The sequence below is a fragment of the Clinocottus analis genome, unplaced genomic scaffold (genome assembly GCF_023055335.1).
Source record: "Clinocottus analis isolate CAN_PGR_092001 unplaced genomic scaffold, fCliAna1.0.p SCAF_8, whole genome shotgun sequence".
NCBI lineage: Eukaryota > Metazoa > Chordata > Actinopteri > Perciformes > Cottidae > Clinocottus > Clinocottus analis.
In genome coordinates, this window is record NW_027176240.1 from 5,367,681 (window position 1) to 5,391,668 (window position 23,988).

Here is a 23,988-nt window from a genome sequence, read left to right on the forward strand (position 1 = left end):
TGTGTGTATGTACCTTATTGTAATAGTTCTACATGTATTTTTACATTATAATGGATCAATAATCAGACATGTGTCTTATTTATATTTTCAAATAGAAGTAGATAGACTGTGGACCACATACATAAAAAAGAAGGATGTGTTTTTCTAAAACACAAAATAAAAAGATTATTACTACCCCTTTATCCATGTGATACAGTCTTGCTCAATTGAGAATATGTTGTAACCAATATATGTATGTATTTATACTTGTTTCATAAATCTGATTTCTTAATAAGGAGTTCTGCAGTAAGTTTGAAACATGAAACTAGAAAGGTCAAGGTTTTTGCCTGAATTAGACTACAGTATCTGAAGCTTAATGTTGGCATCTGTGTGGTTCCTCATTTAACATTATCATGTTGGTTGGACTATAATATACCTACCTACAGACATGTACAGTTTATGGCAATGAAAATCCTCTGCAGATGGCAAAGTAGCTGACATCATTGTGCACACACTGGATTAGAGGATTAGTCATGCATCTTATATCATTTTAATTTCTCCCACCAAAAAAAAAGCTACCTTATTATTTTGAAAGCGGATATCGTTATTTCCGGGTTTGAGGTCAACGTCTCTGTTTAGCTTGACACAGTTCATCCAGAGCAGCGCCTGCGTCTACACTTCCAGCCATGGATGCTTCCAACGCGACCAGAAACTGTCAGCCAGAACCGGGTGGGCGGGTTTCCTGGACTCACTGGTCACGTTTCAGGGTGTTTTGTGACTTCTCCACAATCTGAACTGCGCAGCTGGCTACGTTATATTTGATGCTGAAAATAAAAGCAGTGTCTTTTGCACGATGCGCAGCTTTTAATAAAGAAGGATGTCCGGGAACCAAACAACTACTACAGGAACCAGCGAAGTAAATGAGGATGTTGCAACGGAATTATATTTACTGGGCTCATTTCGTTAGATCAAACGTACATTACATTTTAAACGATATTCTATTAGATCTTATGCCACCATACTGCCTTAGTGACTAAATGCTTAAAACCTATTCACATATCAAAAGAGGCGGACTAATTAATACTCTTCGAGTTCACTTAAATGTTTTGTTTGTATATATTTAAAAAAAAATAAAAAAAAGTCAAACCAATTACTATTTATTTAAATATTCAAGTATTTTAAACATGCATCCCTACCAAAATAACATTAGATAATGTTGTTTTCCCAAAAAAAAATTCAAAATCGAGAATGTTGTCTGGAACAATGACGCTCCCTCTCTGTTGGCGTAAAAGCACTCGGTTTATGTCTTTGGACGTACCGGCTGGCAAGGCGGAGTGTTTATTTTGTATGTAATTTCCAAAAACGCCCCGTCCACTTATTTTGTTGTTATTTTGTATTTTGAGCTATCGTAAGCTGCTTCACTGCAGTTTGCTTTTAATCCGTAACACAGGCATTTTCCTTGATGTGTCTGTTTCAAGATTGGTAGTGTCCCTATTGGAAGTTATTGTCATTTCAATGTAAACATCTTAGGTAACGTTCAGGTTATACGTTACCCAAGATGTTAAAAAATCACATTAACTTCATCATTTGTATTACATTTTAATCTGTATATATACTATTGCTATTGTGGATTCTTTACTGTTCTTTATTACTGTGCACTTTACCTGTGCACTTTACCTGTCTGCTGCTGTAATCCGGCAATTTCCCCACTGTAAGACTAATAAAGGAATATCTTATCTTATCTTTCATCTTATCTTAAACTTCCCTCAATAGTTTAACAATTTTAATTTAAATTGCATATGCAATGTAATAATAATATACATAATTATATTGATTTATGTAATATACTTATATTTATAAATATTGATCTTCTGAATGGATTTAGATGCTTGTGCGTTTACCTGACAAAAATTGTCATTACGGCAGACGCCGTGTCACAAATCGAGCCCCTCTGTACGTTGGAGGGGCGTCGGCAGTTGGAGCGGGAACGCGCTGCTCGTGCCCTTGCTGGCGAATGGACGGAGAACATGGACGATCCGCGGGACGTTCAAACTTCCAAGCGAAACGGGAGCGCCGGGTCGTTTTTATCGGCCGGTTCCGCGGTCGCAATGGAGATCAAACGGAAGAAAATACGACAGAGTACACTGTTCCTGCAAGCAGAGGTATGACGGTTAACGTTACGGAGCGCGGCCCTGTGCCGCAAACACGTTTCATAATGACGTTCCAGTTGACTATTGAGGGGCGCTACGATATTGACGTAAACACGACGTGAACACGACGTGAACACGCGAATCAACCGTCCTTCTTATTAAAACGCTTCCAACGAGCGTATTCGAGAGGTTGTGATGAAGTAGCTTGTCATTCACGACGTGGGTTTTCTAACGTCTCTTCCTCAGGCATTCACACACCGGCTTTCAGTTCCCTGAGACAAAGCTCACTGGGTGGGCCGGTTATCCAATACGGGAGTTGACCCTTAATGTCACTGATGCCTGAAACCAGAGCCTCGTACTCTGCATTGTTGAATGCGGGACTAAAGCTCTGCTGGCTCGAACTAAGTTGTTGCAGACCAAAGGTCTTCTGAGTGACTCTGCAGATAGCTTTCTAAGGAGCTGTTTTAGTTTGTGATATGGAGAAATATAATGTTTGTGTCTTTAAAACAACTGTGCATGTACATCTGAACGTAACTGGACTATAACCCACCAAGACCAAATTTCCATACCAAATTGAAAAAGCGTTATTTTTTTAATTCAGAATATTGTCAGATTATATCAGATATTATTATACTCCATCTAGGCCTCAAATATGTCAGCTACAACTTCCCACAGACATATTTCCTGCCACTGTTCCCTTTTATTTTTTGCGGCATGCCATAAATATATTTCCATCTCCATAAAGTTGTGCGCTCATTATGTCGTCCCATGGGAGCATATATACCTTATACTAACTGATTGTTACTGCTTTACATAACCACTCAAACATTCTGCATGCATCAAGAAGTTGGCTCCTCTGTCACAAGTGTGACATTTTTACACATCAGTGTATTATTGTCACATTTATTGTGGTGGTTCCTTATACCCTCCTGTGGTGGCAGCCAACAGCTGTGAAAGAAGATCACATTACCCTTGGAGCCTTGTAATATGTGGTTTATCTGTGGCAAGGAACTTTGCATGAAGCTTCAGCTCTGTTTGTGTCAAAAAGAAAGTTGTGTGCTGCGAATCACAGCAAACAACAATAACTCCTATTCAGAGGCACACAAAATTGAGTGCACTGTTTGTCTCAAAGGGGTTCTTGTTTGCGTATATAATTAATGTGCCTTTTTGTGTAATGTAACAACACTGCAGGGGATTTAGTTTCTTTAGAAAAACAACATTTATTTATCATTTTTCTATGTTCCCCCGAGAAGAACACGAACGTGCAGGAAAAGCTGGACTTTGAGATTCGGATGCGTGAGGGCGCATACAAGCTGCTGCTGGCCTGCAGTAAGAGAGAGCAGGTCCTCAACGCCTCCAAGAACCTGCTGACCTGCAACGCCAGGATCAAGGCTTATCTCGCTCAGCTGCGGAAGAAGAAAGAGGAGCAGGACGGGATCGGAGCGGCCGCGAGGTGAGGAGTCGGATGCTCTCCTGTAGACCCTCTAGGGTGTCTTATTGTTGGTTGTTGTCAAGTTGCACAGTTGCAATGCCAGCTTCAGCACACGTTGTCTCAAGATTTGTATTTTGTTTTTCTTCAGATTTTCAGATTCAGATGATCGCGTGCCTTGTAATGGGACGATTGCAATGTCTGGTGAGATTTCTCCCTTTTTACCAGAATAATTCAGTACTAGAGTGTCGGTGCATAATAACTATGACACCTATACACAAAAATATATGTCTATCACAAAATTAAGTCCAATTTTAGTAGTTTGTAAGATAACTTCTTGTCACAAAATGGATATAGAGCATTTTCCAAATAAACTCTTAAGAGTGTTTCTTTTGCCCTGTGCTGATTTAGGGCTGCGCATTCCTTTGATGTGGAGGGACTCGGCCTACTTTAACAACAGAGGGAGTAAGTCTGTCTTTGTGTTGCTCCCACTCATGCTCTCTGTTTAGCTGCGCCTCATGTTCTAACACACGGTTACATCCCTTGTGTTCTGTAGGCTCCCGGCGGGTGGCGGTGTTCTGTCTGATGCAGATTGGCTCGGAGGTGTTTGCCACAGAGATGGTCGTGGTGGACAGATCGGTCACTGACATCTGCTTTGAAGGAGTCACCGTCTTGTAAGTATCTAGTCCCAATATGCAGTATAATACACTTACAACAGCTGCACTTACTTTTGGGGACACCCTTTTTGTGCTGCTGTACAATGAGGGATGTACGTGTCTGTATTGTGGAGAATATATTATATGAAGAGTATGCTGCTGGACATGTGTTCTTTATTTAGTATTATGAATATAAGGAATATGTATTTGAGTTTTTTCTACAAATATTGACAGATCTATCAATGTTCACAATTGCTGTGTACGGTCATTTTTTATTCAAGTATTTTTTTTTTAAATCTTGCTCTAACATGGTTTATGTATGGAAGCCCATTTTCGCCACACACACAAAAAAAATAGGACCAAAAAAAAAGTCGATATATATATTTTTTGTCCTATTTTTTTAATTATTTTATTTTAGGTCCTAATAAAAAAAAAAAAAAAGTCCTAATTCTTTTCTTTTTTTGCGGCGGAATGGGCTTCCATATTTATGTGCATGTGATTGTTCATGCTCTGGTTGCAAATGTCTGTGTCCTCTTCTAGTAAAGAAGCAGTACCTGAGTTTGAGCTGAAGGTGGAGCTGTGGAGCTGTGCCCTGGAGGAAGAGCTCACGCTGGTGAACACACCAAAGAAGCTGGCCAAGAAGCTCCGCAGCTCCTTTGGAAAGACGGCTGGGAAGAAGCTGTGCCCTCTGCTGGTCAATCCAGACCCTGACACCTTCCTGCAGTACAACCCCATACCCGTGTATGTATTGCTCCATAAAACCCTTTACAGACTCTTGGCTCTAAAATTCCTGCAGCTGGGAACAAACTCAATTTTGGCTCGGTTCTGGAACAAATGGTGTAGCCACACTGTGCACTGACTTAAACCAATATTTTGGCTTTTGAATACTGATATGCTTAGCCTTTGGACATTCGCTTGTTTTTTTCGAGCCAATAATAACTATTTCATTTGAATATGCATGCTTTTAATGTTCCCGCCCAGCTGTTTTCTATTTGTACTTAACATTTAAATCTCTCAAACTGAACATCTGTAAGTGATGTAAACCAGCTGTCCAGTGGAGAAGAAGCATTGGGATCATTAGGCCCTTGAACAAAGAGATAATTTACACAAAGCAAATACTGCAGGGTTTGTGTGCACATGTTGGAGTTGAAGGGTTAGTCTTTGTTTATTGATGTGTATTTAATATTAGGGTTAGAGTTGAGCATGAATCTTTTATGGTTAAGCCATGGAATGAAAATGAGTCAATGCAGGATACTTTTAAGAATGCTAAACTCTGTGTGTGTGTGTGTGTGTGTGTGTGTGTGTGTGTGTGTGTGTGTGTGTGTGTGTGTGTGTGTGTGTGTGTGTGTGTGTACTTGTAACCAGTGGAGCCAAGTACAACCTGCTGGCCTACACGTCATTGTGTCTGCCTGAGGCTGAAGGCAGCTTCCAGTCTCACTCCCTCATTGTCCTCCAAGACGGTAAGAAGCAAAAGCGGCAGAAACTTAATATCTAGGGATATAAAGGGATTGAGCTTTTTAGTCCCTGATTTGAATCAGTCCTGTAATGACGCAGTGTTTTTAGCACCATTCAAGTTTAAATCTAAAATTCAACAAAATAAGCTATGAGTGAAGTTCACCTTGGAAAAGATTCTCTTGCTTTGCACGCATGATTAAATGGGTAAGAATGTGAGTGCTGAGGCTGGATTTTCTTTCTTGAGTTTGCACCGTGTCGTTAGACGTTAGACATATTTGGGGTTATTGTTTAAGCTCGTATGACAAGAAGTTATGTGACAGGAACATAAATCAGCTCTCTCTTGTGTGTGTGTGTGTGTGTGTGTGTGTGTGTGTGTGTGTGTTTGAGACGTGCTGTAACACTACACCTTCGTAACTTGAAAGTTTTAGTCGGATGTATTTCAAATAGTTGACAAATTATGTTTTGTACTCTTTTCACGTAAGAGTAAAAAAGTTCTTAATGAGTGCCTTCTATCGTTTCGTAACGCATATAGTACTTTATTAACATGTAGGTTTTATTGCCGCTGCTGCTCTTCCTCCGCACAGCTGAGTGGTCCTCCTGGCTTCCACTTTATGGCAACCTCTGCTGCCGGTTGGTGGCCCAGCCGACCTGCATGACGCAGAGCATGACGAGCGGCTACCTGAGCCAGAAAGTGCGTTCACTGCTGTTCTCATTATCTTTCACTCAATAGCTGGTTCCTGGGTCACTACTTCAGTGTTCTTTTCCTGGTTATTTTCAGCTAAATGTGGAGGGGATGTACCGCTGCTGCAGTCTTTACTGCGTGCTGAGTTCTGGCATTTTGTCCTGTTACTTCACCCCAGAAGAAATTGATGCTAAAGTGCAGCCCACTCTCAAAGTACCCGTCAACAAGGTAAGACAATCTCTTGCAACAGGGCAACTTGATTTGATGCATCACACAGAACTGGAAGAAATGACACTGTGTTAGATAAAAAAAAACAACCTTTTTTTTTTTACATTTGCAGAATAACGATGTATAATAATACAATTATAAGTAAATAACAAAATGCCACATTACTTACAGAGATGCTTCTTGCCTCTTTGGTATTTTCCCGCTGAGTCATTTCTTTTGTGCAATATCAGCGATGTGCTGTTTGGTGCATATCTGAAACAGCACTGTCACCTTATGCTCAGTCATTGTGCTGTGTTGTGTCTGCAGGACACCCGAATCCGTGTGATGGAGAAAGAGTCTGCGGGGCAGAAATCCAGGAGTCTGTCCATCATCAACCCTTCACCACAGGGGTCCGACACCATCGTCTTCACTACAGAAACCAGACAAGAGCTGGAGGACTGGTTGGACGCCCTCCACCAGCACCTCTATGATCAGAGTGAGTGTGTTTCAGTGTAAACGTACAGCAGAAGGGTGTATATAGGTTACATAAAGTGTGTACACAGCAGGTATGCTCCCTAAAAAGGACTTGTGGTGGAGTGTGTGTATGTCAGTATGTTTGGCCAAGAATAGTTAAACTTAGCGAGAAAATATGTTATAACCTTTATCTCTCTCTCTCTCTCTCTCTCTCTCTCTCTCTCTCTCTCTGTCTCTCTCATATGCCTCTCCTTGTTCACAACCAGGCCAGTGGCTGCAATGCTGCAACAAGCTAATGAAGATTGAGGTCGCGTCACCACGGAAACCATCACTCTTCCTCACCAAGCAGGCTGACTCTGTTTACAATGACCTCAGTGAGTAGAGTAATTGGAGCAAGTGGGTGAAGTGACGAGGTTGATAATTCGCTGACTTCAGGTTTTGTATATTATATCTATTTATAGAAGACATTATGCTCAAAACAAATCGGACACCTCATTGGAATATATATATATATATATATATATATATATATATATATATATATATATATATATATATATATATATAAACCACACATAATAGCTTTAATTTCAGTGGTAAAGCATTGAGATAAAACTCAGTTACATACATTTTTTTCGGCATTTTAATAAAAACACTTTAATCAAATATGGGAAAAGAAACTGCAATTTAACTTCTTTTTTTTTCTTCTTTTTTTTCCGACGTGCAGGTATAAATTCACCTAGCAAGTTTGAGAGCATCACAGACATCATCCACAACAAGATAGAGGAAACAGATGGCCACTTTCTGATTGGCCCCGAAGAGGAGAAGGAGGCGCCTAATTGGTCCTCGCTGTTTGAAGGGTCCCATTCAGTGGTAGTGCAGAAGGGTATTCTGTCCCAGAGCAAAACCTCCACCCCTTGTTCAAGCCCCAACACCAGCACTACGCCCATCAGCAACAAGAAGCGCCGCGCTCCACCCCCGCCCTCTGTAAGGGCGCCTTACGCTCCTCCCAGCCGCCCTGCCAGACCTCCCCTCCCCACCTCTCTTCATGATCCGCTCCCTCCGCCCTCGTACCAGGAGAAGGAGAATTCCAGCGCTTGGACTTCACGCCCGGCCACAAGGTCCAAAACCGGCAGACCATCCCTGGATGCCAAATTCTCTGCCATCATCCAGCAGCTCCAGCGGAGCAATGCTGGAGGAGCTGACGCCCTCAACCGGAGAAACGCTCCATTGGGCGTCCTGGGTGTACAGCCACAAAGTCAGCCTCAGCCTCCCCTCCAGCAGCCGGAGCACCAGAACCACAGCACTGATGCCGCAGGTGAACATACCTTCATCAGACCAAGTCACGGTCCAGGTCCAGCGAAGAGCAAACTGAGGAAGTCTATCAGAGAGAGGATGAACCTTAAAGCCGTGTGACCTCGACCGTAGACAACAACTAACCATCCCACTAATACGAATGCCTACAATACAGTTAAAATGAGCTCAAAGGCGTTGATTAAAAAAAATCACATATCACAATATGTTTTACAGCACCTAATACCAAAAACTTGATATTTTGGGCATGGCTATTGGTGAGGTCTGTCAACATTTTTCAATAGTTAAACATTTTGGAAATTGTGTTTCATGTCGCAAGTTGAATGAAAAGATCAAGTCACTCATCTGTACATCAAATACGAAGCTGGAGGCGCTTAGCTCAGCATAAAGACTGGATTGGTGGGTATCGCTCTGTCCAAAGGCAACAAAATCTGCCTCCCAGCGTCTTTAAAATTCACTAACCATTTTGTAATCCAAGAACTAAAATGCCCCATTTTAAAGGAGGCTTATTGTGCAACACTTTCCTGGTTGGGAGCAGTGAATTACTGCAGCCTGAGAGTCTTCGGGTGTCGATATGACTCCGAGCTAAGAACTTGTCTGGCACATAATTCAGTGTGAATCCACAGCTACTTATTTTTATGTTTTGGTTTTTGTAAAGATTACATTAACAATATAGAATCAATCAATTTTTGAGATTTAAAGGACTTTTCTTTTAACCTTTGGACGGTCAGGCTAGTCGTTTCCCCCTGCTTTCAGTCTTCATGCTAAGCTAAGCTAACCATTGACGGGCTCCCACTTCATATTGCAACGATAGACAAAAGAGTGGTATTGACTTTCTCATCGTATTTCCCGGAACGTCGACCTATTTCTTTAACCTTTTAAGGACGGGTGCGTGACGTGGTCTCTTGAAAGCAAAAGGTCCTCACAATGTCCATCATGGCGACCCAAATCCCAGTCGACAGCTCATATCACAATATCGATACTGTATCTCCACTCTCCATTTAAGAACTCTTTCACATGCAGCTAACCAATAGATGCAGTTGAAAGCTGCGCGTTGGCCCGAGCACCGTCATCATCAATCCCACTGAAATAGAAAGGCTTATTTCTCAACTCTGGGACATGGGCCGAAGAAAGAGCCTTTGCAAAAGCACTCAAATTGGAATTGATCCATTGGCCGACTGAACGAGTCATTCCTTTTGGAACTATTGACTTCTTCCACTCACTGTGACAACTTTATGACCACTATAGCTGATTTTAAGGGAACGGGATTTTAGGAGCAATTGCAAGCCCTAATGTGACTTCTCCATTCCTCAGAGGTCTTAATAATGGAGTGACCTTGGTTTTCAGTGGCTACACAGTGTGTCCAACATAATTTAACACTGCAGCCTGTAAATGCCATGAACATAATCGAATGAATGACTCTTTTGGAGTGGCTAAAATAATGACTGCCCTTGTGTTTTGAACATATCCAATGCTGCCAGCCACTAAAATATTTCAACCACTTAGCAGTCACATGTTGAAGAACGCTCTTCATAATTGCACACAGTGTACAAAACATTAGGTTTTGCTACTTTCTCTGATATTGGCTGGGCAGATGAAGCAGTGTGGTGAAAGCCGCAATCCCATTTCTTTTTATCTCACCCCCTGAAATTCTGTTTAATCAAGGGGGGTGCGGATTTAGTTAAAGCTTTGAAAGAACTCCAGAATGGATGGCACAAAGAGGATGCTGCTCAATATTAGCAAGCATTTTTATGCTCAGTGTGTATTACTGACACATTAGTCACTTTGATTTAATACTGTATCTACCTGTAAGAACAAGGGATGGTTCCTGGGTCAAACCTCATAGCATTAGCGTTAACTGGTGCTGATGTGGTTCCACCTCGGTCTGTATTACAGCTAAAACCACCACAATAATTCTATTGGACTTCCTGTGTTATCCATCATAATCTTGGCAATGTTCAGTTCCAGTGAGCACGCGAGGGACTAAGGAACATTGAATTACATGCCAATGTTGCTGACAATTATGGGGAAGGCTAACATGTTCTGTAGTATTTCATATTAACTGTGTAATCCGAGTGAAGGCAGGAAATGTCGCCCCTGTGGATATTGGGCATGAGGGAAAGCATGTGATCTAAATGTACTAACTGATTTATGACTAAACAAGGAACAATGTGTTTTTATTAGAGCCAAACTAATGAGCCGAATTTACAATGTTTTTATAATATTTGTCTTTTTATACAACAGCAATAATTTGTATTTTGAAAACAAAAAACGTTTTGTATTGATTTCCATGTTCTGTAATTCCTTTTCATAGTAGAACACTGCCATGTCATCTCAATTTTACTTTAGCGTATTAATTATTTAGACTTTAAGTGGCACTGTGGTTATGTACAAGTAGATATATACATTAATATTGTTGTAGTGCAGAATAATTGGCGTTTAGTGCAATGTAACCAAACAAAATATTGTTTTTTACTTCTTTAAAAAAGTGCAATTTTCTCCTCAATCTGTTCATTATTGTCTTGTAATCTTAACTGTATTTTTCTCCATTTATTGCTCATCTGCAATAAAACAACCTACATTCTACCCCGGTGCTTCATTTTTGCTGAGCTTAGAAGTATTACTGAATATTTTTCATGGTAAAGGTTTACCAGGGGGTGGCAATAAAAGTCAAAGTATAGCTTTTATTGCAGCCCAACACACATCCCATAGAGATACACTCACTGGCACATTTCTCTACTGCAGCAAATACTGGGGAGGCTTCTCTGGCTTTGAGCCCAGAGGTAGCCTGTTGTGAAGATTAAGGCGGATGGAATCTCATAGCCAGATAATGGTATTACAATAATAAAACCCCATTCACACTGCATTTACTCAAGGGGGGAAAAAGAGAACATCACATTGACGTTAGTACACTTGCGTTAAATATCAGTTTATTCAGCCATCGCTATTCATCTGCACTTCAGTTAAAGAACACAACTGAGGAAACATGAATAGATAGTAAAATATTTTAATTAAATATACAGGAGGTCATATCATACAAAATGTCTTTATTTTTTTGTCTTGCTCGCCAGCTGGGTGATTGGTAAACAGATGGCTACTGTATCAAAAACACTTTCAGGATGCACATTAATGGAAATGACGTGAAAACAAAAGTGAAACGACGAGAAATAAAAAATAATCTTCTAATTCTTAAATTGTAGTGTTTGTTTAAATCTAACATGATCACGGCGACCTTGAAACAGCGCGAACAAGGGCACGGCTAGATTGTGTAACCAACTTTTATACTGTTTTTGTACTATTTACAGATTATAACAGTTTATATGATAACAACCACGCGGTACTATCTACAGTGCTATTTACATAGAAAATAAGACGAGAGATAGGGGGTTGTCATGAATTGATCCCGTATGAATGTTCTGTACAGGAGCCAGCAGTAATGCCAGTTTTACCTACACACAGCAATGTACAGTACTTTATCGGAAATGAATGTCTTTATCTAAGTATTCAGTTCAACTTCACACAGACATTTACAGCTTTTCTTTTTCTTCTCTTCTTTTGAAACACCAGCCATGTTCGACTGTGTATTTCGACTATCCTGGATTGCAATTATAGTGGTTGTAAAAGCCAAAAGCAGGTGTTGTCGTTTCACCTCAGGCCGCGGAGCATGGTCGGCATATTTTATGGAGTCTGGTAGCTTTTCATCACTGCTAGAAAACACCCAAAGCACACATGCCCTGCGGATGACAGACACCAGACCCGTGTCAATATCAGTAAATCTTTTCAGGTTCTTCAATAATTGACTGTCTGACACAGTTCAGCTAAGTAAATAGAGCCATTAAGCGCTAACGCTAACCATAAGGTTCAAAGCATAACTGTTTAAATTCTAAAAAACTCAAAAATGTTGTGCCTTACCTATCGAGTCTGGTGTCTGAAACCCAAAGTGTGCCATATAGTTCTTGTACGAATGTCTGTGCGCTGCATTTCAGGCGAGAGTGACAGTAATATTGATATTTCTACCCTGCTACAGAAGATAAACCTTAACAACTGTAGTGCTAACTCTAATCCAAGACGGCGAAAGGCACAGATATTTGCAAAGCAATAATATCCTAAGTGACAACATTCCTATCAAATCATACAGTGAGTCTTTTCAGCGGGTTGAATAAAAAAAAAAAAAAAGAGAGTCTGTTCACTAAAAAGAGAGCTTTTCAAGTCAAGAACAAAAAGATGATTTCTTGTGGTGAGCATTCCACAGCAGACGGCTGCTTCATTATGCTGGTCCGACAGACAAAAACAAGCTGCTACAGTCTACTCATCACAAGGGGCTTTAGGTTCAAATTACTTTCAATTCAGAGAGTAAAAATTAAAAACGGCTGTTCATTAACTCGCTAAAAAACATTCGGGAATTGTCACCAGATTGAACATGACAACCGCTTGTGTTGCGTAATCTGGACTGAAATACATAAACGAAGAAAGACCTGAACCGAGTAAAATGTGAGTCTACAGTACATATGTTATACACAGCACCTCTGAATGTTATGATACAACTATATATTTAGCACCGCAGTGAGTGTTAATGTCAATGCCGAGGCGTCCGGGTGGATTTACTGTGGCACAAGCCGGCATCAGCTTTCAGCGTGGGGACATGTAAACAGACGCAACACCACTGGCTGCCTAAAGTGTGATAATGCACTAAACAGCTCTTGAACATTGTTTGCAAGGCGAACGCACCTGTATATATATATATATATATATATATATATATATATAATTTCATTTAAGTCGGCAGGTTACTTGTAGTGTTTTTAAGCGAAAACAGTTTTTAGCCCTCAGATGCAGTAAACAAATGGCTTTTCTCTGTTGCCCTCCACTTTTCACGCGTTCAGAGCAACAACCTGACTCATGGTGGCTGAGAGCGGCGAACTGATTTGTGAGCACATACACACGAGCATTGTGCAAATAAGGATACGACTTGAACGACAAAAATATACAGTAAGTGGTGATAAAAACAAAGAACAGTGCAAAGTATATAAACAAATGCAAACAAAAACACACACAAAAAAAACGACAAAAAAAATAAAAAGAGAATGGAATTTTCAGTCTGAATGACGAGTTTATCGGTCTGTGATAAGTTTTAGAGTCAGTGTTTATTTTTCGTCTGAGCCACAATCCCCGAGCAAGAGAGACAGAAAGACAAGAGAGAAGCTGGGGAAAAAAGTTTGAGAGGATGAAGAAGGAGAGGGTGGAGTACATCCTCCTCTCACAGTCTGGTGCTGGGGTGTACCGAGGACAGCTGAGGGGGTGGGAGGGTGGAGAGAGGGTACAGGTGGTGCAGTAGGTCCCCGTACAGTGCTGCCCCGCCCGGGTGCCTGTAGAAGTGGTGCGGGCTGGGGCTGGTGGCCAGCAGCTGCCTGTGAAGCATCATGGAGTGGAAGGCTAACGGGGGCATGAGGGGAGACACTGCCGACTGGCTCTTCAGGTACTGCAGACCTGGGTGCTGGTGCAGCCCGTCTCCTGGGGAGACCAGGCTGCCGGGTGCGTACATGGCAGTGTAGAGATGTGGATTGTAGGTAGTGGTTGGGTGGCCCTCGGGGAGGTGGTTGATGAGGTGAACGGCGTGCGCCGGCTCGGCCGGTTTCAGCTCTTCCGGGTCGCTGCGTCGGATCGCGCCGGCCGGGTGGACGGGCGTCACCACGCGGACCTTCCTTTCGGGAACGTCCTCGCCCTCCGGGTCCAAGAGGCTTCGCTTGCTGGGCCGAAGGGGGCTGCCGAGGGACGAATTGCTCGGCGCTTTCGGGCTGGGGAACGGCTGCGATGACTCCGCTGGGTTCTGTTTGGGGGGCGAGATTGTCATGGGAGGAACTCTGCACGCCTTCGGGTGGGAATCCAAACCCTGGTGCATGATGGGGTACGGGAGATTGCAGAAGGAGGGCTTCGAGAAGGAGGACCCCCTCTGAGAGAGAGGTTTCGAGATGGTAAAGTCTCTGGGTTCATCGTCTGCCTCTCTCCTCTCTATGTGTGTTTGAGTCCTGTCACCGTAGTGAGATCTGTAGGCCAAGCCCTCTTGCTCCAGGCCGCCACAGACAAAGCTGCCTTCGTGGTCTCTGATGTAGCGCTCTCGCCGATCTCCGTTGGGGAAGCCGACCATCCTCTCCTGGCTCAGGCAGCTCTCCGTTTGCCTGTACAGACTGTGGAGGTGAGGGGAGGAGTAGCAGTCGCTCGTGTAGCTCCGGGGCTGTGAAGCCGGGCCCTGGTGTAGCGTCTCCCCGGCGTTCTCCACGCCGTCCTGGGCATGGGCTTGGGGGAGATAGGGCTGCCACGGCGGATTGGCTTGAGGCTGGAGGTGACGGCTGGTCCGGCAGCTGTACGTCTCCGGGAGTTCCCCGGCAGCGCTCCTCTCCGAGGGGCCATTGGTGGCTTGTTGGTGAGGCTTGCTGCTCTGCGCGTGCTGGATGACCGATGGCCTGAATATGGGCGCTACCTCCGGGACGCCGTCCGACACACACCCGAGTCTCTGTCCTCCCGCCTCCTCGTCGCCCTTCCTCTTCTCCCTCTCCCTTTCAGGTACTGACACGACGGGGAGGGAGGAAGTCACCGTGGGATGTGGCGGCTGAAGAGAAGGAGGCGTAAAGGAGAAAGGGTTGGACTCACACACTTGGGAGAGGAGCTTCTTTTTGGCTAACGGGGACATGACCCCCTGACTGGATTTGCAGTAGGCAGCCGGTTGTGCGGGGTTCTGGGCGGACTCCTTCTTTATGGCCACATAGTCTTCTTTCTCTGGGAAGGAATCTGTGCTCAAGTCTATACACTGTCTGTCGGCCTGCTTACACATGGGTAACACTTTCCCCACCCTCCCACCGTGACTTTCTATGGAGTCTTTGACCCTGGAGGAGGGCTCGGGCAGAGCAACATGTCCAGCAGGTCTGTTCTGATCCCAACGGTGAGGCAGGTAAGGGATTTTAGGAATGAAATGCCCGTCAATTTGCTGTTCACAGGAGAGTTTGGCTTGTAGGGCCTCGCTGATTTGCCTCCATTCAGGCCGGGGACCGGTCCCCGTGTGGAGGGACAAACCAGCATGTGGGGCTCTGCAGTCCGACTCTTTGGGACAGAGTGAAGATGGCTGCTCCACTGCCAACGACTCCTCTTTCTTGAGGGTAACGTGCAACTCTTCCTCCTCTATTACAATTGGTTCATCTCTCAGAGACACCTCCTCTTTTACGTCTGCTGGCAGCTCATGATTCTCCTCTTTCTCCTTGGAGTCCTGCACGCGGAGATAAATTACCGTTGTTACAGTTGTCTCTCAACAGAAAAGAAACAGGGCACTTTTACATTTTCTTATTTTTGGGAAATTTTAAAGACGACACGAATTCAAGACAGAAGGTGAAGCGTTGATGAGAAAGCGCAGGGAGATTAAAATGTGACTGAATTCTGAATCCTGATGAGGCGGCAATTGGGAGAAATCTGTGACTGACCTGTGATTGTTCTTGGTCTTTCACCGCCTCCCCTCGGTCCTTTCTACTCCCCAGCTTGGGATTGTTGAAGCCTTTGAATTTCTTGGCCCCCACTCCTTTGGCTTTGGCTCCTGAAGCCTTCTCTTGGCCGCCCTCCTGCTTCTTGGGTTTGACCAAGGGGAGGGGCTTGTCATGCTCGCCCTTAACGTGCCTCTCGTAGGGAAGGAGGAGCCTGAGGAAGAATGCAGGCAAAGGAATGCAGATGAGCTTGTGGTTTGATCCCGTTATGCCATGTCAGGTTGAACCAGGCGCTATTACTCATCTATGTTTTGATTCATCGCACACAAACACAAATCAATTTTACACACAAAACTATACATTTGCACGTGGGCCAGGAGAAGTATATCCTAAATATGCCACTGTTGCTTAATTTGGTTTCCAGGTTAAAGAGTAAAATGTAGAATAAACAACATGAGTATTTTGTTTTCATAACAGCAAAAACAGAATGAGCTGCAGCTTTGCCACAGGCATGAGTATCAAATACCTCCCTTGCTTAAATATGTGGCAAGCGTTAACAATCCCATTGTAATTAATAGGTTAGGGGAAATCCAGGTTCAGATAGGTGCCAGCGTATGTGTGTGTGTGTGTGTGTGTGTGTGTGTGTGTTGAGAAAGAGGGGAGAGAGAGAATGTGAGTCACCAGCCATCTCCTGCTGAGACAGATCGCATTAGATATTAGTTAATCCTTGACAGGAAAAAAATATGTGTGTGTTGTTCTTGTGGGTGTGTGCTCTGAATGTACACTGGGAGTGAAAAGGAGGGAAAGTGCCTGGAAGAATTTAAATCTCGTATATCATATCATATCTAATTTAATATATAAATGTGATTAATCACAGAAGCCCTTAAAGTGGCTACAGTAATATAATATTTCAGCTGACGTGATTTAGTGCAATGATAGCTGCACATGCTCCGACTTAACCAAGTACATGCGGAGAGACAAGGACGATCCTGTGGAAAAAAAAACATTTAACTATTTTTGACTTCTGTTATTTGTCTTCTGAATCCTTCTCAACTCAATTTTCCGCATCTGATGTCATAACTAATGGGAACATTACGATCTGGAGAACATAACAATACCCATGTGTAAAATAATGACATGAAGAAACCAGTGAGGGAAACTTTTAGTATTTTTATTGCTCAGAAAAAGAAAATGGAAATTGGCATTAGACCAGAAATAAGAAACGTTGTGAAAGAGGAAACCAAGACAACTGAAAAACTACAACACTCCAAACTTCAATAAGCTCCTCTGAAAATCTCTCCAGCTCCTCTGTCAGGTTTTTTTTTTTTTTTTACAATAACAATCCATAAAAGCCAGACAGAAACATGACTTTCTCAGTCATGAGAAAAATAAGGTCTTCTCGTGTAACGACAAGAGACGGTTGCAGTATTCCTTTTAAGGGACATGGCGGTAAAACAAACAATGAATCAAGAGCTGTTTCGCCTCCTCTTCAAAAGGAAGAGAAAAAAAAGCCTCCGAGAGTTCAAGAGGCTCTGTGGGATTTTTTGTTATTTTTCCTCTGAACAAAAGTGCTGGCAGGGAAAGCGGTGAAACTACATTTCATACAGCTGGTCTGGCACCAGGCCCCAGGCCAAGAAAGGAAATGTACTATTAAATGTGACTTATTGGAAAGACGGAGAGCAAAAGGGGTTATGAAAGAGAAGAAGGGAGGGAAAGAGAGCAAAAGAAAAAAAAAAGGAAACAAAGGGAGTGAAAGAGGGGATAATGACATGTTAATGAGGAGCAAAACTGATTCTGAATGAAGGAACGAAGGATCCTCGAGAACAGAGATCAAAACATGCAATCGCTATACAACGGTGGTAATTTATTACAAACAAATGGTTCTCAGGCTGTCTATAATTAGGCTTTGCTTCCCAGAAAAGGCAGGTAGATTAAATCTTCCGCTGTTATAAAACTGTGGATTTCATTTCTTCAGGCTTGTAAATGTATGTGCATCTTGTGCAAATGTCCTTGAGATAAAAGGGCTAGAAAAGTAGCATATATATATATATATATATATATATATATATATATATATATATATATATATATATATATATATATATATATATATATATATATATATATATATATAGTGGTACATATAAAGAGACACAAATACACACATAACTACATAAATGCAGTATACCAGGGTGCGCTCTTGACTATTACAATGATCTGTGGGAAAGAGACGGTTGCCTTGGCCCGGGTCAACTTTATGGAATGTCAATATGGAGTGGGGGTGGGGTGTCACAGGCCCGGATAATGTAAGAGCTGAGCCCGGGAAATTACTGGAGCCTTAAATAGTTCCAAATGGAAAGGCTAAGAAACCAAAAGTCTCAGGAAGTCCCCTACATCAGAATCATTTGCTTTGTTATGCTTGATAATTGCAGGACCATTTACCAAAACTGTAGCCTGTAAAAACACTAATTTCGTTTAAGTAGGACTTTCAATTCCAATACATACACCTTGTACAGTTTTATGTTAATTTACACAAGTGGCTGAATAATCAAATAAGGTTCAAGCTACAGGGCACTTTTCCACCACTATGTCAAACAAGGAAGTGTAAAATCCTAATAGAGACGTCAGTGTGAACTTGAGTAATTTCAAGCAGTGTATATATAACTTAGTCATGATCATGTTATATAGCACTCATAATACAATACCACTTATATAAGTAGCAATTTCCTCCTGGGAAGGGGAAGGGTTGAGCTTGGCAGCCGCTGCATGAGTTGATAGAGAGCCAGGTGTAGTTACCCGTTAGAGCCACTAGGGGGCCGTGCGCTGCACTCAGAGATTCCAGGAAGGAATTTCATTAAAGCTGGAGAGGCAACATTTTTATGAGGTCAATAAATACTTAACTTCCTCTCATGCCAATTTATCACCCGGCTTTTGTTTAAGCAGCCATTTTACATGTTGATAACAAGCAAGTAAAATATGTTGCAAAGAGATTATAAACATTGAATAGGCACAGATAGAAAATGGAATTAAGGTAATATAAATATATATATATATATATATATATATATATATATATATATATATATATATATATATATATATATATATATATATATATACATGAAGCAATATTTATATAAACTTGATACATACACACACATTATATATATATATATATATATATATATATATATATATATATATATATATATATATATATATATATATATATATATATATATAGTGCATTATATCTGTGTGATCTTTCTTAAGAATCAATAACAGTCTAAAACTTCAAACCACAAATGTCAACTAAGCATGTCTGTGCCTTTGAAATAATGGATTGCACACAAAGCACCTCCCCCCAAAAAACACAACTTGGCAAAAACAAGGTGACTTTACCAGCAATGTGCTGCTCTCATCTGAGTTTTGTGTTACAGGAACAAGCTGTGTGCTAGAATCCAAGAAATGCCTAAGTCACCAAATAAAGAGGGGAAAAAGCCTGCGGGCTGTTCCATTTCAACAATTTCCCTCCCATCCGTGCTGAAATTAATTTTAACTGGTGTTGTGTTAAGATCACAAGAGCTGCTTCACGCGTAAAAAAAAAAAAAAAAAAAGGAAAAGAAACTATTTAAAGAGTTGGTGGACAGGCCCCGGGGGCTGTAAAGAGATTTGGAGGAAAGAAAATGACTTACTTTTACAAGCCTGTAAGGAAAAGAGAATAAAATAAAAAAAAAAGATAACATCAAATCTTTATCGAATCTAAATGCAATGATTAAACATCATCCCAGCAAAGAGAAACCAATAACTGCTGTGTGGAAAGAGAGGGACGAGATGGCTGCAGAGGGATAAACAGACATTGTAGCTGGTCCCTCTGCTTTGGATTCATGCCTCAAAGCCCCTCTTTTGTCTCGAAGCCAAACCACTTGAGGTGACCCTCATTCATGCAGTTAAAACAGGAGGGCAGCGCAGGAATGTATGAAAAACTTAAGTCCTTTGTCAAGTCTGAAAATACCAGATTTAAAATGACCTCTACTGTTCCCCCGGGGTTCGCTCTCATTAGCTGCTGCTGCTGCAGCTTGTGGTAAATGTTCGCTATAGCAGGTGTGAGCCAAGAGTGCTAACTGTTTAAAATAAATGTGTGCTATTCTGCATGAAGACACACTCAAGTGTTAATTTCCAAAAATATACAGCATATGTTCCCACTCGCCGCCCTACAGTGGACCGAAATCTCTGCAAGAATGTCATTAATTTAATTTGCTACACTGAACTAGTTATTAATCTCAGTAGACTTGAATAGATTCTCATACAGTCGATTGCCTGTCACACGTCACTGGCGTAATTTGTGATTTCTCATTGCCACTAGGGAGAGAAACCTTGGACCTTTTGATTAAATCCCGCGCATAAAGAAATCATCCAATATTGTGATTTGTTAGATCGCCGGGCAAAAAAAAAAAAAAAAAGAAAAGAAAAAGGGTTTTATCGCTGAATGCTCAATGAAGCGTTTTGTCTCCTGGAAACCATCTCGCTATCGGAGGTTAAAATAGCTGCTTGCTATTTTAGTGTAAAGAACATGCAGCTCTTTGGCTGCGTTCCCACTGAATCTTCACATCCAGATTCAGTAGGAGAGTCATGCATATGCAAGGAATTTGGCCATGCTTTTGATGTAGACAACATGTTGAGACATTGTTTATAGTGTTAAGGAATGCTGACAGACAATATGCAACCATGTTGCCACATTGCAACTTCTCTGCCTTTTTTTTCTTTCCTCCCCTACTCTATTTCCTAATATTGAATCATTTTTGCTTGTTCATTCAAAATCTGCCGTTGTTTCTGTGTCGCTCTCTCTCTTTCTCTCTCTCTCTCTCCCCCGGTTTCTCTGGGGAGTAAAAAAGCAGGGAGGACATGAAGGTGATACTCCCTCCCCACCACCTCTCGCTGTAATCCCTCTGCTTTAGAACTAGACACCAGAGTAATTGAAATCTGTGTTTGCGCTACACAAGGCGAGCTGTAATGCGCCACATTTGATGTATCTGCAACACAGCGAGCACAATGCCGACAGATGTTGACGAGTGCAAGATACTGAATACAATTAAAAAAAAGAGAAAAAAAAACAACTCCTGTCGCGACTCCTCTCCCCCTTTCTCTTTCTTTCTATTGTAATTCCCGGTGTGCAGACCGGCTCAAGGTTTCCTCATAATTATGAGCAACACATGTATTTTTATAGCTGGAGAGCAGCTTTAGTGAATGCGGAGGAACATCGATACCAGGAGGAATGAATGAAGGCTGAATCAATAAAACATCTAGTCCACTAAAATTGGAACAGGCGTGCATCTGTCTTAAAAAGAAACACATATCTGCATTTGAGCCGCAGACTATTTCACAGGCCTAAGACTGCATGTTCAGTACATCTGGCAAACATTTAATACTTAAAAAGATGAAATGATCGAATCCAAAACTCCTCATCTGCGCTCTCTGCTATTGCCCAAAAAACCTAAGAGTTTTTAAATAGCAAATTATTCTAAATTGCTTCTCTGTTGCCATGGATACCCCCCCCCCCCCTCCCTCCCCTCCAATATCCCCCAATACCAACCCTGTTGTGCAATTACATTAGAGTGCCAAGGCATGGTGAGGTATTAAAAATGTGTAACAGGCAGAAATGAACAGAGATAGTGAAATGTGATGTTTCTGTAACAAGAGATCACGTAGGAAAACCAGGAAGATTAAATATGTAGGAGCTGTTAAAAGGCGCTGACCTGTATAATGAAAGAAACAGCATGAAGTGCAAGGCAGGGAGTGAGAGAGACAGAGAGAGGGAGAGAAAATGGCACAGCACAGAAGCAAAAGGCAGTCTATTTCAAGGTTATTGATGCCATCTTTTTCATGACCTCATTTTTAATTCAGAGCGCTGGGCCCTGACAGCTAATCTCGGGAAACGGTTTAAATAAATATCATTAAAGCCTCCCCGTAGCTGCAGCAGGCAGACCTTGGCTTGGACATTTCTGCATTGATTTTTTTCCCCTCCTGCCCGCTAATGAACGGCGCTCAGCGACTAAAAAACAGTAACTTTTAAAATTACAATTAGCTGAGGTTATCTCCTGTTCAATTTCAGCCATGTAACTCCATTACCAAGTGCTCCTGGACGGCATAAATATAGTGATTATGCCCCTGGCTCCGTCTTTCACAATAACATCTCCTAGGAAACCATTTCATATGATTTTACCATTAGGGCTGTAAAAGGATAATGTGTATAATTTAAAATGAGAGCTGAATGAATGTGTGTGGATATCCACAGTCTTTAACCCAAATAATGCCAAGACAAGCGAGAGTATCCACTTAATCTAAAGCAATTAATTCCTGAAATATTGTTTCCTTTCTTCCCACCGGTGTGATACTTCACATGTCCTCCTCGACTGTACTTCGGCCCGCTGAGACAAATCAGAAGTGGTCCTTCAGAGCGGAGGGGAAAAAACATAAGTGTTGTTCCAGTTTGCACACTGTACATTCGTCCCTGTGAATTATATTTTCTGTAGCACGTTGACTAATGATTAAAGGTGGAAACAAAGACGCCTCTGGGGAACAAACGCACACTTCAGCGAGCCCACAAACAGCCTCATTCATCATGCAGAGAGAATGGCCGTGTTTGCTGAGTTAATACAATGAAGCTAATTGCCCTCCAAGCAGCCCAAACACCAAGGCTCAGCTAAAATTATTCCCCTGAATGGAAACTTGCTCAGGTTCAGCTGATCTCTCTCTCTCTCTCTCTCTCTCTCTCTCTCTCTCTCTCTCTCTCTCTCTCTCTCTCTCTCTCTCTCTCTCTCTCTCTCTCTCTCACACACATCACCTCCACCCCTCCCTCCCTCCCTCTCTTACACCTTCTCTCCCTGTCAGCCTGATATTCACTGCAGTGTGTGGATATTATTGCTTTGTATTGATTCAGCATTATTTTCTCTGAGCTGCTTCTCGGTGGCTGGAGAGAGAAAGGCCGGCGCAGCAGCAGTCACACCTCGCCGCTTCCCACGCGGTCTTCGTCCGACGACGACGCCCGTTTTCCTACGACCCTGTTTACACCTTAAAAACTGATGAGCAATACGGCTTTTCACATCTGACTTCAAAACTCATTTTCTTGGCAGAGACGCGTCGGACTGAATACACAAAACAAGGATCAAACGCGTATTCTGACTCTCGCGGAAAAAAAACAACTATATTTGACCAGCATCATCTCTGACACTTGAAAGCCACATCTATTATTAGCATAAATAAAACATATCCCTGTTTGGAGGCAATAGTGGGGAGGGCTGGGAATCCAGCGTAAACACTGAAAGCACCCTCAGCCGAAACATTTAGAGGCACAGTGTCAACTTGTGTACAAATACAACACACTGAACAATACTCTCTCACACCTTTGGTCTCACACATTTCCTGGAAAAGCCTCTCCGGTCGCCACTGCCTGTGCTTGCAAATTTGCTTACAGCATGCAATTTTGACACAATATGAAGCTGCCCGGCTCCCTCATATGGTACTTCTGGCACATTGCTGTATTACTGACAGGTGTGCGTGTGTGTGTGTGTGTGTGTCTGTGTGTGTCTGTGTGTGTGTGTGTGTGTGCCTGAGCTGTGCTGATGCATGAACCTGCAGCAGCCGGAGGGATGTGGAGAGGGTCTCCGGCCCGGAGGAATGACCTGCCTCATGAGCGACTGGTTATCTCTTGTTGGGAAGATCGTGTTTGGCATTTGTTTAACCTTGGGAAAGTGGGCGTGTGTGCATGTTTGTGTGTGCGCGTGCGAGTGTGTGTGTGTGTGTGTGTGCAAGCAGCTCTGAATAATACCCTCACAGCTCCCTCAGGATCATATTCATATGCTTGCTTTGCTTTGGTAATACCATCTGAGTGATTATAATGTGCAGATTCAAACTGCTGCAGTATCTGACTGAATGATTAGTGGAATACATTAAACTGGTGTTTTCATTTCATCTTGCTGCTCTGTGTGCTCGCAATGCACATATGGCGGAGAGGGTAGTTACTTTATATATGTGCATCCATGTAGGTCACTTAATAATTCAAAACTTTGCAGTCATTTTGAGCTTTTAAATCCTCTTTAGCCTGCTTGTACAGCAGCATGGGTGGAGTTTACTGCATAATTGGTTCCACAGTGCCACACAACTAATCAATTAATCC

General features: G+C 42.3%; 2 protein-coding genes across 2 annotated transcripts in view; one reads left to right on the forward strand and one right to left on the reverse strand.

Moving 5' to 3' along the window:
• The first annotated feature begins 1,270 nt into the window (after window positions 1-1,270).
• On the forward strand, window positions 1,271-10,854 carry rtkn2 (rhotekin 2). The gene is made up of 13 exons (XM_068568763.1): window positions 1,271-1,324; window positions 1,906-2,141; window positions 3,383-3,582; window positions 3,710-3,762; window positions 3,970-4,023; window positions 4,115-4,232; window positions 4,755-4,955; window positions 5,580-5,674; window positions 6,254-6,360; window positions 6,448-6,579; window positions 6,886-7,054; window positions 7,299-7,406; window positions 7,760-10,854. The coding sequence occupies exons 1-13, from the start codon at window positions 1,282-1,284 to the stop codon at window positions 8,446-8,448; spliced, it is 2,205 nt and encodes a 734-aa protein (XP_068424864.1). The 5' UTR covers window positions 1,271-1,281; the 3' UTR covers window positions 8,449-10,854.
• A 2,229-nt stretch (window positions 10,855-13,083) lies between these two features.
• Window positions 13,084-23,988, reverse strand: part of arid5b (AT-rich interaction domain 5B) — a 70,288-nt gene continuing 59,383 nt past the window's right edge. Inside the window, exons 9-10 of the mRNA XM_068568727.1 lie at window positions 15,816-16,026; window positions 13,084-15,604 (exon numbers count right to left, since the gene is read on the reverse strand). Coding sequence (XP_068424828.1) covers window positions 13,604-15,604; window positions 15,816-16,026 — 2,212 coding nt within the window. The 3' untranslated portion in view covers window positions 13,084-13,603. The remainder of the gene's footprint in view (window positions 15,605-15,815; window positions 16,027-23,988) is intronic.